General features: G+C 32.6%; 1 protein-coding gene across 1 annotated transcript; it reads left to right on the top strand.

Moving 5' to 3' along the window:
- Positions 1-281: 281 nt before the first annotated feature.
- LOC124372369 (conserved oligomeric Golgi complex subunit 1-like) lies at positions 282-6247 on the top strand (the record flags this gene model as incomplete). Its single annotated transcript, XM_046830754.1, has 4 exons — positions 282-335; positions 1619-1744; positions 5568-5663; positions 6086-6247. Coding segments are annotated over exons 1-4 (438 nt in total), but the record flags the coding sequence as incomplete, so codon positions are not given.
- Between the last annotated feature and the right edge of the window lie 9522 nt (positions 6248-15769).

Raw genomic sequence — 15769 nt, 5'->3', positions numbered from 1 at the left:
ATCAAGTGAAAACAGCAGTGGTCCAATTCAATACCACTAAAAATAGAGGAATCAACCCATTCAGGCTTTAAATAATATACGATTTTTTATTTGTGGTACTTTTGTATTTAACTTACAATGTTTTGAAAGTGAACACTCTTATTTGAAATATAACTTATGAATGGTTTACTTTTGTTGCAGACAGATATCCGAGCAGCTTGTGGGTAATGTACTCATCTGTATTCTTGGTAAATACAACGAAAACCTCCAACAAAGTCTAACACAAACACAATATCTGGCAGATGCTGTTGGATGTAAAATATATTGCTTGTCTTTTTAACTCAATCAGCAATAAGGTAAAATTAAAAATAAAACTGGGTGTTATATGTATTAACAATTAATGTATTTTAGTTTAAAACAAATTATTTCTATTTTTGATCTTTGATCAAGTAACAAATTGTATTCATTGGTTATTTACCACATGTTTTGTTTGTACTAAGCCTTCTATAAAAACTATTGGAAGTATGAGAGGAGTTATATTATGAGAACTAACATGCAGCTCTAGACAATGTGTGTATTGAATGAATATTGTTATCTAAAGCTGTAAGACATTTACATGTACAGAACAAATATTTAACTATTATAATAAATAACTGGTGCATCCATGGATTAATATTAGCCTATAAAAATTCTAACACTTCAAAATTTGAAACCCTGAATTTTAACTTATTTGATTTCACATTCATTTAATTTGTTAATAAAACAGTCACTATATAACAGTCCCACACCCTCACTTTCTATTTGTCTTGGGACATTACAGTGTCCTCATGTAATAAATCACTCAAATAAATTGCCTAAATTCTTATACTGTAAGATCCTCCATTTATTGATATTATTCTGGAAGTAGGCATTGAATTTGGTAACAACAAAACATGTCAAGCATCACATTTGTAGCATGATCTATTTTCTGCATTAGGAGTCTGGTCTGATCAAGTTAAGGTCAGTAAATTGCTTTGTTTGTTGCCAGGTAAAGGTACCAAAGGCTCATTCTGCTCACTGTAAGGTTTTTCTTATGAACTCAAGAAGGGAGTAATTTGTGGATTGTAAACCATATCTTCTTCCTCACTGTAGTTCCCTTCTGACCGCCCTCAATATGGATGAAGAGACACCTTGAGTTGTGCATAGTTAAGATTCCTATCATTGTTGCAGCCACGCGAAGCGAGTCGATTTTGGATTGTAAACCATATCTTCTCCCTCCACTGTCGTTCCCTTCTGCCCACCCTTATGTGGATGAGTAGTTACCTTGAGTTTTGCACAGTCAAGGTTCCTACCAATGACGCTTGCCACTGGACATTTCTGACTCACTTGGCTCTAGTTCATTGAAAAACAACATTCATTATCCTAATCCCTACTTGATCCTGGCATTGCATAAAGTTCAGAAAACAAACAGTAAAACATTGACGCTATACTAAACACTATATTGAAAATTGGGTTATCACTTTAGCTTCTGAGCTAAACAAACTGACAATAAGTGTACTCATGACGTGCTACTAAAGGAACCAATGTTCTATCTCAATTGTCATAACTCAAGAACATTTAAAATAATGTTACATGCTCTAATATTCTTGTTTGATTACAGGATTTTAAAGAGAAGTGTCAAGATGTAATATTGAAAGTGGAGTCTAAAATTGATCCGTTTGATCTCAATGTATTCATGCCATATATAAATGACAATGTGAAAAGAACAGCATTTCAAACTCAGGTATGATTAAAAGATTTATTGCAAATATAAGTAGTTATTATATAAAAAATTTATACATATATTTTAAGTATTTTCCATCAATGAGAAATGACAATCGTACTTCCATAACATGCATCTCAAAATCTGAGAATGTTGAGAATTTGAGACAGTGTTATTGAGGTTACGATAGCAAAACTTCATACCATTGAGATTACTGCCTACATTGATGTGTAGAAGAGCAAAGGTTAGAACTGTATTTCAGTTAAGTTCATAATAACTGTGTTGAAAAAATAAATTAATGTTGTAAAAATTGTGTAACCAATGAAGATTATTAAATTTCACATATTGACATTTTACGTTATTTTGTCAAATTTTAGAGGCACTTTTTTAAATTGAGAAATGTTATGAGAATTTCAAAGGAGTGCACAAAAACTGATATTACCATTGGAATTAGTTATACAATTTTAGGTTTAGTTTGTATTGATAAAGTTTATTTATAATTCATTGAGAGTTATCTTTAGAAGTAAATTATCTTAACCTTTTGCGCTCGAAAGGCCAGCAGCACTGGCCACACCAAGGTTGGTGGACAGTTCGTGTTAGTTTTGCTGTAGTTTGTCCTCGCAACTCGTATGGCCAGTACAGATGGCCGTGTTACTTTTACTGACAGCTCGACGGCCATATATGTTGTTTGCTTTCCCAGATCAGAATTTTTCACTTTCCTCCACGTTATTTGTATAATAATTTAAAATGTTTAATGAAAGAAATGAAAAATAATTTGAAATTTATTTTGAATGAATCTTTCTAATACAAAGAATAAACATACATTTTGGAAATTTAAATCTTATATGTATATAGTTAACAAAGGTATATAAATAAAACTTTATAAAATGGGCCTTTACAGTTATGTTATACTTAGACATGAACTATTTTACGGTTTTCTCAGTCTTTAAATTTTTTGTGGAATACAAACTTAATAATACATACCTATGTGTAGTCAAGAATAGTTAGTACACGTCTTCTAGTAAAATTTTGTAGGTTTTTTATCCCTTCTATCACTTCATTGTATAGGCTCACTACGCGCATCGTCTTATTTGCACAGTCAATACTTAGAAAATTATAGGATAATTTAAAATTTACTGCTTTACGTAAAAATTATTTTAAAATAAAGTTGCTCAATAGGTTTCAGCACTCACCATTCATTATAAAACAAAGAGAATATTATAAAATAACTGCTATGTTTAAGTGACCTGTGGTGCTATCCTTACGAGCTATGGATGTTTTATATCTTGGCCAGTACAGCTGGACATACAAGCTGAGATAAAATTACGGCAAAAATGAATCCACGCTTCTGGACAAAATGACAGCTGCCAGTAGAGCTGGCCATATGAGCTCCAAGGACAAGTTATAAATACTGCCTTTGAGTGCATGGGGTTAACCCTTCGACGGACCGCGACGTACGCCGTACCATCTAGTGTTTTCCGCTGAACTCGGCCCGCGACGTACGCTGTATGCATGGCGCAGTCCGATCTTATAACGAATACATTTCGGTTATTTTCGGTGTAATACATTCGAGTTATACATCGTTGGAAAGATGATGAAATGAACTATCGGTGTATCGATACCTATGTATCGAAAGCCGTTCAACATGTAGTTTATAGTAGACGAAAAACATCGATCAAGGTGGCGCTTGCTGTCAGCTGTTTCTAACTACGCAATTGACTGTGAAACGACTTTGTCTGCTGGCATGACGATGTTATTGTTTGTGTTTAGCTGTTTATTTGTTTGGTTATGTTTGGTTTTGTAGTAGAATATAATAAGAATATGGGGGGTGTGGACCTTAGAGATCAAATGCTAGAGAACTATCTACTGGAAAGGAAAAGAGGTACTAAATGGTACATGAAAGTCTTCAAGCGTATGCTAAACATTACAATTCTGAACTCATACATAATTTGGAAAGTCAAAACACAACAATATTGATCACTTAACATTTAGATTAGGCCTAGTAAAAGAAATTTTGGAAAGATTTCAACAAGAGGTACCAAGAACAGTTCAGGGCAGACCCATCCACTGAGCCTCCACCAAATGTGCCTAACTAAAAGACATTTTATTGAAAAGATTCCACCAACTGGGAAAAAAGCAAAGCCTCAAAGGAGATGTGTGGTTTGCTACAAACATGGCAGAAGAAGGGACACAATCTACTGGTGTCCCCAATGTGAGGCTGGCCTATGCCTAGAGGACTGCTTCAAGACCATATCACACAGTTGCAAATTTCTAATGTAATTAAAGCAAGTAACTTCCATTAAACATGTCTTAAAAAAATTTTGTAATGGTATTTTTGTACATGTTTGTATGGGTATACTTATGTTTTAGCAATACAATCACTTTTACAAGTATAGGCCTAACAGAAAATCATTTAATGCATGTATAGGTAATGTTGTCACAAAACTGTGAAAAACAAGAAATTAAGTGGGCCACTTAGGGGTGTTTCAGTTCAAATTAAATAGTGCATTGAAGGGATAAGAGTGGGATAGCAAACTCCAGAAGAGTTCATCTATGATGAGATAACAATTGTTTAGTAATCTAGTCTGGGATTAGTAAAAATTGAATAAATAACAAACACGTTTAGACAATATTATAGTGTTCGTCCAGAAGCAGTACTTCTGTTCTGCTGTATTGTGTTAAGATCAAAGAGGGTAATGGCTAGTCTGCTTTAGCTGGATAAGTCAACAAAAGGTCACCTCCCCTTTTGAAATTCCTACCTTTTAAATTTTGTGCCCGGCAAAGTTGTAACAGTGACTAAAAAACGTTCACTTCTATTTCCTAGAAAGGTGTCCCGAGTTCCATCCCTCCATCTTTATCCACAAAAATCAAACAGAGTGTATCCATACTTTTTTACTTAGACTGTATAAACCCGTTCACACACATATATGATTAGATATTGCAAAGTAGTAAAAAGTTAAAAAAATTCATATAGAGTACCTTCAAATACTGACCATTTTACTAGTAATTGTGTGACCTGTTAGCAGCACAGCAACACTTTTTCTCTATTTCATCGTATACATTGAATAAAACTGTCTTATTTCCAATTTAAATATTACTCTTTGATCACCATTTGTATTATTTAATATTTTAATTATTATATTTATAAAATACTGCCTAAATCAGTAGAAACCAATGTAGAGTAAAAAAAGCTGACATCTGTGGGTCTACAATATTCAGCACCTCTGATATTGGATATGAATGACAAGCTGTAAAATGTTTTGTAACTGAAGTTTTGCAAGCAATAAGTGCCAGATGGGCAAACTTGCTAAACTTTCTCCTGTTTGTAGTTTTGATGGTCTGGGGTTAATGAGGAGAGTAACATATGAGAGCTTACCCCAAACAATCTTACCCATGCTACTTTCATGGGTATTGATTGTTTTAAGCTTGGGTTTGTAAAGTTTTATTGTGTAAGTCTTGCTGGGTGTGTTCACAACATTTAACGAAACAAAGCGGTGAACAGCCCAGTGTACTAGCTCTCAGCAAGTTTAAGCCACTACATGGTTTTGGGTCCACAAAGTTTTATTGTGTAAGCCCTGCTGGGTGTGTTTCACAACATCTACGGACCAAGCAGTGTCCAGCCACTCAAATGAACAGCCCCAGTGTACTAGCTCTCAGCAGTTTAGCCAGCCACTACATGGTTTCGGGTCCGCAAAGTTTTATTGTGTAAGCCCTGCTGGGTGTGTTCACAACATCTACGGACCAAGCAGTGTCCAGCCACTCAAGTGAACAGCCCAGTGTACTAGCTCTCAGCAGTTCAGCCCACTACATAGGTTTTTCGGGTCCGCAAAGTTTTATTGTGTAAGTCTTGCTGGGTGTGTCCGGATCATCTACGGGCCAAGCAGTGTCCAGCCACTCAAGTGAACAGCCCAGTGTACTAGCTTCTCAGCAGTTCACCCACATGGTTTGCGGGTCCATATAGTTTTATTGTGTAGGCATTGCTGGGTGTGTCCGGAACATCTACGGGCCAAGCAGTGTCCAGCCACTCAAGTGAAACAGCCCAGTGTACTAGCTCTCAGCAGTTCACCCACATGGTTTGCGGGTCCATATAGTTTTATTGTTTAGGCCATTGCTGGGTGTGTCCGGAACATCTACGGGCCAAGCAGTGTCCAGCCACTCAAGTGAACAGCCCAGTGTACTAGCTCTCAGCAGTTTCACCCACATGGTTTGCGTGGTCCATATAGTTTTATTGTGTAGGCATTGCTGGGTGTGTCCGGAACATCTACGGGCCAAGCAGTGTCCAGCCACTCAAGTGAACAGCCCAGTGTACTAGCTCTCAGCAGTTCACCCACATGGTTTTGCGGACCATATAGTTTTATTGTTTAGGCATTGCTGGGTGTGTCCCGGAACATCTACGGGCCAAGCAGTGTTCCAGCCACTCAAGTGAAACAGCCCAGTGTACTAGCTCTCAGCAGTTCAGCCACTACATGGTTTCCCCTCCTTCACATCACAGCTCCCCGCACCTCACTGACACCAGCTAAGCCAAAGGTAAGCAGCTCTGTCGTTTTGTTTCTATTTCGGGAAACATAAACATAATAAAAGAGGGAAAAGGAACTAAATAAGAAAGGAATTGTACTGGTATTTATAAACTATCTACCAGATTTTGCACCAAGTTTACAACAACAAAATACAAAGCTAGCATTGACCATTCTGGTTTATCCCACTTACAACTTTGGGGTAGAGATGCTTACTATATCTAAAATTAATACGACCCTCATGTTCGAATTTAAAATCTTGTATTCCTTCCTTTTTGCTTTGGTATCGTTACATAACTTGAAAAGTTTTGCTTTGTGAGAGTGTTCAATGTAACTTTTTATGTAAGTTTTCAGATGGAGTTGTTTATTCTGTCAAATCTTGTTATTGTTGAGGCCAGAGTATACTTTTGTAAAAGCAGTTTTATTAAAGTATAATAAATATAAGTATAAGTATAAAAGTATTAATATTTTTCCTTTTAGTCTGGGACTACATCTGCTATGTAGAGTGAAACAAATTTCCACTCACATGTTACTTCAACAGATTCAAGTTACTTGAAATGCATTTGCACTGCCAGTTGATAACATATTCTTAGTGTTTTATTTGTTGTCTCACCTGTAGTAGTATTGTTTTAAAAGTTAATTTATACGGTAAAATATTACAATTCGTATATTATTTGTAAAATATCTCTATATCTCTTAAAAGAATTATTTTGAAAGACCAGAAGCAGTAACTTTATAGGACATCAGGGGGCAGTTTTATGATTAAAACAATTATAACTTACTTTTAAAAGATATACTTTTAATGGTTTTTCATTGAAAATTAATTATAGTTAAATTAATGAAAGTGTGTGTAGCCTACCAAATGTGGACAAAATGTTGATATACCTCTTTATAAATATTAGAAAGTCATCTTGAATATCTCCAAAGTAATTTGATATTGACAGGGATGTTCATTGTGTTTTGAAGCTCAATAGTTTCTATTAAAACTTAAGTGAAATGGTGAGATCACTTGAAGTCGAAGCAATGCAGTGGATATTTACAATGTAATATGAATGACAATGTATAAATTTGATGAATTTTGATTAATTAACTTTGTGAAATTCTATTAGATGTATTAGTGAATTGGAGCGGGAAGATAAGGTACAAACTTTTGTATTTTCATCAATTGCCTGGGAGGATAGAAAAGAAGGCATTATTTTGAATTAATCTCTGGATTCATTTAGAAACAATTTGCAAATTAAAATTAACCATTTAAGTCATGCTTTGTGTTCAGAAATCCAGTTGTACAGCCTTTATAATATTCAATATATCACAGAACATTTTATTGAACATAACAGTTACCCATTATGAGTTATAATAACATCTCAATAAAGAAATTATTATTTCAAAAGTTGCAATTAATTGTGTAGGAAGATTTAAGTGTACCTCTGTACTTTTGTTTGTTTAATTAAATTTTCATTGAAACTTTTAAGGACAGTATGAAACTTAATGATCAAAATTGCAAAATTGCTTCCTGTGGTGTCTTTGGAGTTACATGATTATTCATGGGTGTCTCTAGGGGATATATTAATGTTCATGGGTATCTCTGGGAGTTACATTAATAGTTCGTGGGTATCTCTGAGGGTTACATTAATGTTCATGGATGTGTCTGGGTTTTACTGAATGTCCATGGGTGTTAGGGATTACAAGAATGTCTAGATGCTTCTCGGGTAACATGGATGTCTGTGGGTGTCACTGGGGGAGGGTTACATGAATGTCTAGATGCTTCTGAGATTACATGAATGTCTGGATGCTTCCCGGGTAACATGGATGTCTGTGGGTGTCACTGGGGAGGGTTACATGAATGTCTAGATGCTTCTGAGATTACATGAATGTCTGGATGCTTCTCGGGTAACATGGATGTCTGTGGGTGTCACTGGGGGAGGGTTACATGAATGTCTAGATGCTTCTGAGATTACTTGAATGTCTGGATGCTTCTGGGGTGACATGAATGTCTGTGGTTGTATCTGAGGTTACATGAATGTCTGTATTTAGTTCTCTGGGAGTTACATGTCTGGATGCTTCTGGAGTAATATGAATGTCTGTTGGTGTCACTGGGGATTACATGAATATCTGTGGGTGTCACTGGGGTTAAATGAATGTCTGTGGGTAACTCAGAGTGTTAAATTAATGTCCATGGATGTCAGGGGTATGTAAGACGTCTGTATGCTTCTGGAGTAATATTAATGAATGTCTGTGATTGTCTCTGGGGTTATGTGAATTGCTCTGGTTGTCGGGTACATGATGTCAGAATGCTTCTGGAGTAATATAAATGCCTGTGGGTGTCTCTGTGGTTACATGAATGATTGTGTGAAATTTAATTGTGTGTAGTACAGTTAGTTTCTAGAAATTTATCCCAATGAATTAGGCCGTCCCCAGGTACTGGGTCCTGTTTATGTAGATAAAAACCTTTTGGTGCTAGATCATGAAGTTTTTTTTGTACACTAACACAGCCACTCAATTCCTAGGCTATTGTAATGTGGGTTGTACATAAACACACTCACTATTTGAAATTGGCGTCTTTAGAATATAAAAAGTAATGATACAGTTATTTTATTATTTTTGTGGCTTGTTTCCAGTATTGGAAAGGAAGTTATTTAGCTGAGCTAGTTAACGTTACTATTTAGTCCTAATTTAATACTGATCTCTTAAACAAGCACTTTCCTGTTTTGTTTGGGCTTGCCTTAACACACAAGTTTTTGGATAACTGTAATTACCTTTTAGTTGATTTTTGCCCATTACAGTGTACTGGTCCACGTTGAAGGTGTAGAACAGACCATTGTGTTGTGTGCTTCTTTATAATGGCTAAGTAAATTGAAAATCATTAACCGCATTGTAACTAGTCAACTTGATTAGTCTTTGCCCAATGGCGGAAAATTATCAACAACAACAGTTTAACTCATATCATCAAGATATCTGTAAGAGATGAGTATGGAGCAAAATGTGATGAGTTCGATTCAAATACCTGAAAGGAGTTTGGCGAGGTAATTCAATCTGAATTGGTGGACAACATGAAAAATGTACCAACAATAAACCAAAAATGTAAGATGGTTGTCAGCCTTTGGTTATTGATTATAACATTTTTTGTGCGTTAAAAAAAGTTAATTTTAAGAACACCTGCAAAGTTTAAAAAATTCTTTTCCTTTTCTTTTTCTTTCTATGGAACTTCCAACCAAATTATTCAAGATCTTTTTCCATAAAATCTTTGGTGTAAAAATTGTGATTTATGTACATTGTCGAACTTTTGTTGCCCTGGGTGGAGGCCACTGAAAATTCCTATGTCTAAGAAACAACATGTTACTCACGATTGTGAATGTTTATTCAAATTGGTAATCAATTTTTTGGCCAGCCAACATATAGTACTCTATGTTTCTATTGAGAGCTACATGGAGCTACTATTTTTTACATGACAATCTGCTCATTAGCATAGCAAAAGGTTTCAAGTCGACAATGAACAAAATAAACAACCATGTTACCACATCACCTTAATTAAAATCTCACAGGGGTGATTTCATGATGAAAACAATACTGCAACTTATCCTGATCGGTCCATACACATTTTTTTGAGGGAATTCACAATCAGCAGGTTCCATTTTTTACATTTGTGCAGTATTTTTTAAAATTACATCATTACAACTACTATGCGACTATGTGCGGTGAGAACTAATGGTTCAATCATCAATTCAGCAGTTGTTTCTTATAATAGATTGGATTGCTATTAACATAAGTTTCGGTTTATGTGGTATTTTCAGCAAATTTGTTTTGTAGAAATGAACAACTTACTGTCGCGATGTATTACAACTTTGAAATTCGTTGCAATGACAATTATCATCCAAGAGTGTAATTAAATATTTTAATAATAGTTGGATTAACTTTAATAGGTTAGGATACTAAGTATAGGGTAATATTTAGTATAGATTAATATAACATGCTATATATAATTGTGTAAAGTTTGCATGATTATATGTTTGTTCTTATAGAACAAGACAGTATTTTTCTACTACTCTCTAACTCAATGGAAAATTCTCCTGTAGAGCAAAATACTGTAAAAGCTTAGTAAATAAATTATACATAACTAAACACCAACAAATTTGAAATCACTCATAAACAATTTTAAACTCCTACGTATTAAAAAAAATTGAAAATGTGCTGAAAAAAGTGAGACAACTGTATAACATATTTTAAAAAAAGTAACTTTTTTGAAAAATGTTGAGATAAAAAATTGGATATGTCTAAAAATTTTAATGAGGTAATAGTAAGAAACAAATTAACAAAGCGACAATAAATTAACATTTTTTTTTCACAAATGGTCAGTGAATAAAGAGACCTTTAAAATTAGGGTACTGCTTTGACCTACCTGTACATTTGAAAAATCTATAAAAAACAATCCCTATCCCCCCCCAAAAGTGCCATTTTGGGGTTTTTATTTGTGGGTATTACAAATTAATTTTCCCTGAATTCTTTTGGGCTTGAAAATATGGGGGATTTTCGTTAAAATAGAAGAAGGTAGATTTCTTGGTTTAAGCCGCTATACATTGCCAGATGTGGTGGTCTTTCTTATAACCCTATATAATAAAATAAAATTTTGGTTTGTTTTTTATAACAATTTGGTATGGTACAATTAAAAAATTTTAAGACAATTGAAATGCACATTGATTCAACCTTGAATAAAAAAAGTTAGTCACATTATTTTTTTTTTTTATTTTGGTTTTATTATATTAGAATATATCCTGGTGTTTCCTCTCATTCCATTGCCTATATCGACTCAATAATCTATATAAATAAATATCAAATTTAGTTTGTTTTTTATACAATTTGGTATGGTACAGTTAAAAGTTTTAAATCATGAAAATGCACATTGATTCAACCTTGAATAAAAAAATGATTAGTCACATTATTTTTTTAATCTTGGTTTTTATTAATCTATAAGAAAGTATCCTGGTTCTTCATTACAAATTGCCTATCGGACTCAATAATCTATAATAATAAATCAATTTAGTTTGTTTTTTTATTACAATTTGGTATGGTACAGTTTAAAAGTTAAAACATGAAAATGCACATTGATTTAACCTTGATAAAAAAAGTTAATCACATTATTTTTTTAATTTTGGTTTATATATTATTATTAGAATGTATCCTGGGTCTTCAATTCCATTGCCTAGCGGACTCATAAATCATATAATCAAATCAATTTTTAGTTTTGTTTTTTATACAATTTGGTATGGTACAGTTAAAAAGTTTTAAAACATGAATGCCATTGATTTAACCTGAATAAAAAGAGTTAGTCACATTATTTTTTTAATTTTGAGGTTTTATTATATTAAATGTACCTGTGTTCTTCATTCCATTTGCTGGAATAAGAAAATCATGAAAATACTTATTTATAGTAATTGTACAATAAATTGCATTTAATCCTAAAAAAAAAAATGCTTGCAAATCTGTAAAATACAAACCCCCAAAAAAACTACCTTTCATGAATATAACTTTGAGAAATGGCTGTACGCACTAAAAGGGTTCAAATACATAAGGAATTTGATAAAATAATTTAGTAAATTTAGCTGGTGATATTCGCAAAGGTTTAAATATCAAGGGTCAGATCCAAGTCCTAAATTTCGGAGGGGGCCACCTGAGTTTTAAGTTTATCGTTATTAAAACCAGGAAATGTTGCATTTAAATATAACAAAAAATAAATTTTTAAAACTTTTAGAAAGGAACATAGACTTATATTTAAATTTTAGTTCATAAAAAACTAATTCTATTTTAATGTACAAATACGAGAAAATAATGACTTAGTTTTTCCCTCAAAATATCAGATGGAGCTATGACCTTATTGGACCCTCTCCTGCATCCACCACTAGTTAAGATTTCCAAGTTCCTGAGAATAATTTTGAAAGATAGAAAATAAATTTAAAAAAAAAAAATCTAAGTTTTTCTGCTTTACACACCACAATCAAAAATTGCCTTACATAGTTTCGGTTTAGCATCTGTAATTGCTTAGCACAGTGAGAACAAAATATTTTCCTAAGCTTAATTTTTGTACAGAATTTTTTGACGTAGTGTTAATTGGAAAACTAAGCACTAAAGCTAATAAATTCAAGAATCAAGAATCAATCAAGAATCAAGAATCATTTATTGTCGTCCCACATATGTTGTAAGCATTGACAAAGTCAGATAAGGTTCACAATAATGTACTATTACATCAACAAGTCAAGAACCACCATCCCTCTATAGAGAAATGCAAATTAATATACAATTAAAAAATAGTCAAAATGTATTATAGTAATTAAAACTTAATGCTAAAATACATAATAATAAATTAATAATAAATTTAACAAACAACAGATAACAATAAAAACAATAAATAATAAATGCTTAAATTAAATAAAACAAAGCATTATTAAAATTTAAGGTCACTTAAATCATGTAAAAGTATTTCTTCTACTGAATAGAAAGCCTTCTGCTTCAGCCATTTCACAAGACAACCTTCAGAAATTCCTTAAAGTAGTGGTAACAGCATCTGGTGGTAGGAGGTTTAAAAAGTTTTAACACTAATGTACATGGTAGCTGTTTCTGGGTTTTACTTAATCGTAAGTAGATTGAGGTCCTATCAAGTTCTGAGATCTAGTACTATATTTTGTGGACATAACTTAGAAATTTATATAAATTAAGATTTTGTTTAAGGAAAATTAGGCTTTGCAAAATAAATATACATGGAAGGGTAAGAATACCTAGAATCAACAAAGGCAGGCCTACAAGAATTATGATAAAACAAGGATTAAATAAAATTATTACTTATTATTTTTTATTTACTGTTATTTGTGGATCAAGTTCGGTATAGTATGTGTCAGTTTGTTGTTAATCTGTGTATATTTATTTTACAATATTCGTGAAATCATATACCCTTTTTTCTAAAATGAAATGTGCGTAAAACTGGTTTATATACCTGAAAGTTAATTGTTTTCTTAACAAAAAACTACTTCATGAAAAATTATTGACTCTTGTTAACAATTTACAGTTTTAACACATGAATTGCCATTTTTTTTGTGTCCAAGAAATCTTTTCAGAGACATGTTAATGTTATAATATTAGATAAAATAAAATTTGTTATAAATTGAGTGAAAAAATAAGACAGTGTCATTTTTTTGTATTACCAAATGAACATAACCCAGTTTTATGTGTTAATATAAACACTGTCGGGTGAAGTAGTTCCCAAATTGCCTCTATATTTTCCAACTTTACAATCTCAATTACTCAGCTTGAAAAACACTTTAAACACAATAAACTCTGTTCTATGATAAATGTATCTACTCTTTCTAAAGTTCAAGTAGTTTTAACGAGTTATGTCAGAATGCAGCACTAGCGGTAAGCTAAAGAAAGTGGCTACCATCTGCATAGTAATGTTGTCAGGTAACTTTTCCCGAAGAGCTATGTCTTAATGACGACAGGTGTTGTGTAAGTTGGCTCGACACGGCAGCTAAGGTGTAAAAATACTGCAGTACTAAGGATTGCTTTGCTTTTTCTATTTATATACAATTAATAAATAGTTTACTTCTATTTGAAATCATAACAATTATTATAATACTGCATTATTATGTTTGAGAAATTGTATGCGTATTTGATCGGACAAATATAGGTTAATTAATGTGAGTGAATACTTTAATCAGCTTAATTGCAAAATGCAAGTGAACTGTCTTAAAGCATAGATTTATTTACTTTTAGATTCTCTGATCTTAATTATTTAAAAAACGCAAAGAATTTATAGTATGACAGCTGTATAGTCACCCTAAATGAGTGTAGGATTTATCTTTCCTGCATACAGCGTTTTCTGTATATATAGATACTTTTGGCATTTTTCATTGAAGAGAGTCTATTTTAATTCAGTTCTTTTGTTTTGTTTACAGGGAAAGAACAGTAGTGAGTTCACCATCAGCAGCAGTATCAATGACAAACAGAAACAGGAACAAAACAGCAGCAGTAGCTCTTTTCCTTCTTGAGTGTTATTGCCACCTGATTGGGTTGGCTGACCAATTCAGTCAGCGTATGTTTTATACAGATAATATATGATAATATAATATTCTATTTGTTATTAAATTTTGATCATTCCAAAAACGTTGTAACCACTAGCTACAAAACTATTCCCTTATCTTGCTCTGAACCGTTTTTCTTTAACCCTCTATGTTGGGCAGTTATTTAACCTCCTTATTGGTTGGCAATTTTTGATTGTTTTTAGAGATGTCTATTTAAAATGATTACAAATATCTATACATTAAATACATTAACCTGAATGTAATATTCCCCGGTAAATGGATTGATTGTGCATTACAAAAGATGTGACACATGCTCACCAGACCTGACTCTCTTAGATTCTCTTGCTGGGTGGTTTTACTAAGTGAAGATTAAACAGCATAGAACAATTGAACGAACACAGAGACACAGTGGTGGCAAATTTTATGACCTATTTTGAACTACAAATTTCGTCCTCTGGATGAACACAGGTGGCTGTGTCCGAATTTCAAGGCATATCACATTGAAGTGTACTGATTATGTTGGGTCCTGACTATGGTACTTGTTTTAAGTTCCATAAAGTAGATGGTTTTAATAAATTTGTGAATTCACAGAAATGTATAGTGACTCAAGTTCATCCTCTATAATAAACACTATGTTGTATATCTTTGTTTTAGACAAGAATGGAGAATTTTAAACTATGTTTTAAAAGAAATTATTTATATAAAATAGTTCATCTTTGTTTGGTAAAAACATAATTTTAGTGTTTTCAAATAATTCTAATTGTAAAAATAGAATTATAAAGAAAAACATATAATTTTGTACAATTTTTTTTCTCTGGATAAATTGTCAAAAATATTACTGATATTTGACGTTAATGCTAATAAATAAATCATAGTCAATAGGGCAGTCTAAATACAAATTTCAGTAAACAAATCAATTGTTTACTTATTTTAATTAGCAGGTACTATAGCACTGATCACCAAGTAAAACCACAATGTTATGATACACTATAAATTACTGAATATGCATAATGCAATTACGTTTGTCAGCCAAGTCAACAAGCAATCTATAAAAATGGTGGACTTACAAAATAAATTGTATTTCAAAGGATAATTACGATACAGTATAAAACCAACATAATAGATATCCTAACATTAAGTATCTTTTCTTCTATCATTTCAAGTGGTGTTTCACTTGTTCGCTAGGTGGAGAGGTAGAGGTGAAATTTTTATGGTTGAAGGGTTCAGAGTGGTATTCACAGCTCATGAAAAATCCTGTCTTGGCCTGATCATCAGTTATATTTTTAATTTTATTTATTGTACTGATTAGCTGTTTATTCTGTTTTGTTATTTCTGAAATGGTTTTATAAAAGGTTAATAAAAAAGATTCAACAGTAAATTATTGTTTATTTTTTACACACATATTGAGCGTAGCCTTAACAATAAAATAATGTGCTTTACAACATTTTGCATAACAAAAATTAAATATT

Source organism: Homalodisca vitripennis, unplaced genomic scaffold, assembly GCF_021130785.1.
Source record: "Homalodisca vitripennis isolate AUS2020 unplaced genomic scaffold, UT_GWSS_2.1 ScUCBcl_3022;HRSCAF=8264, whole genome shotgun sequence".
Lineage (NCBI taxonomy): Eukaryota > Metazoa > Arthropoda > Insecta > Hemiptera > Cicadellidae > Homalodisca > Homalodisca vitripennis.
The sequence above is the reverse complement of the archived record's forward strand: the minus strand, read 5'-3'. Positions and strand labels throughout refer to the sequence as shown.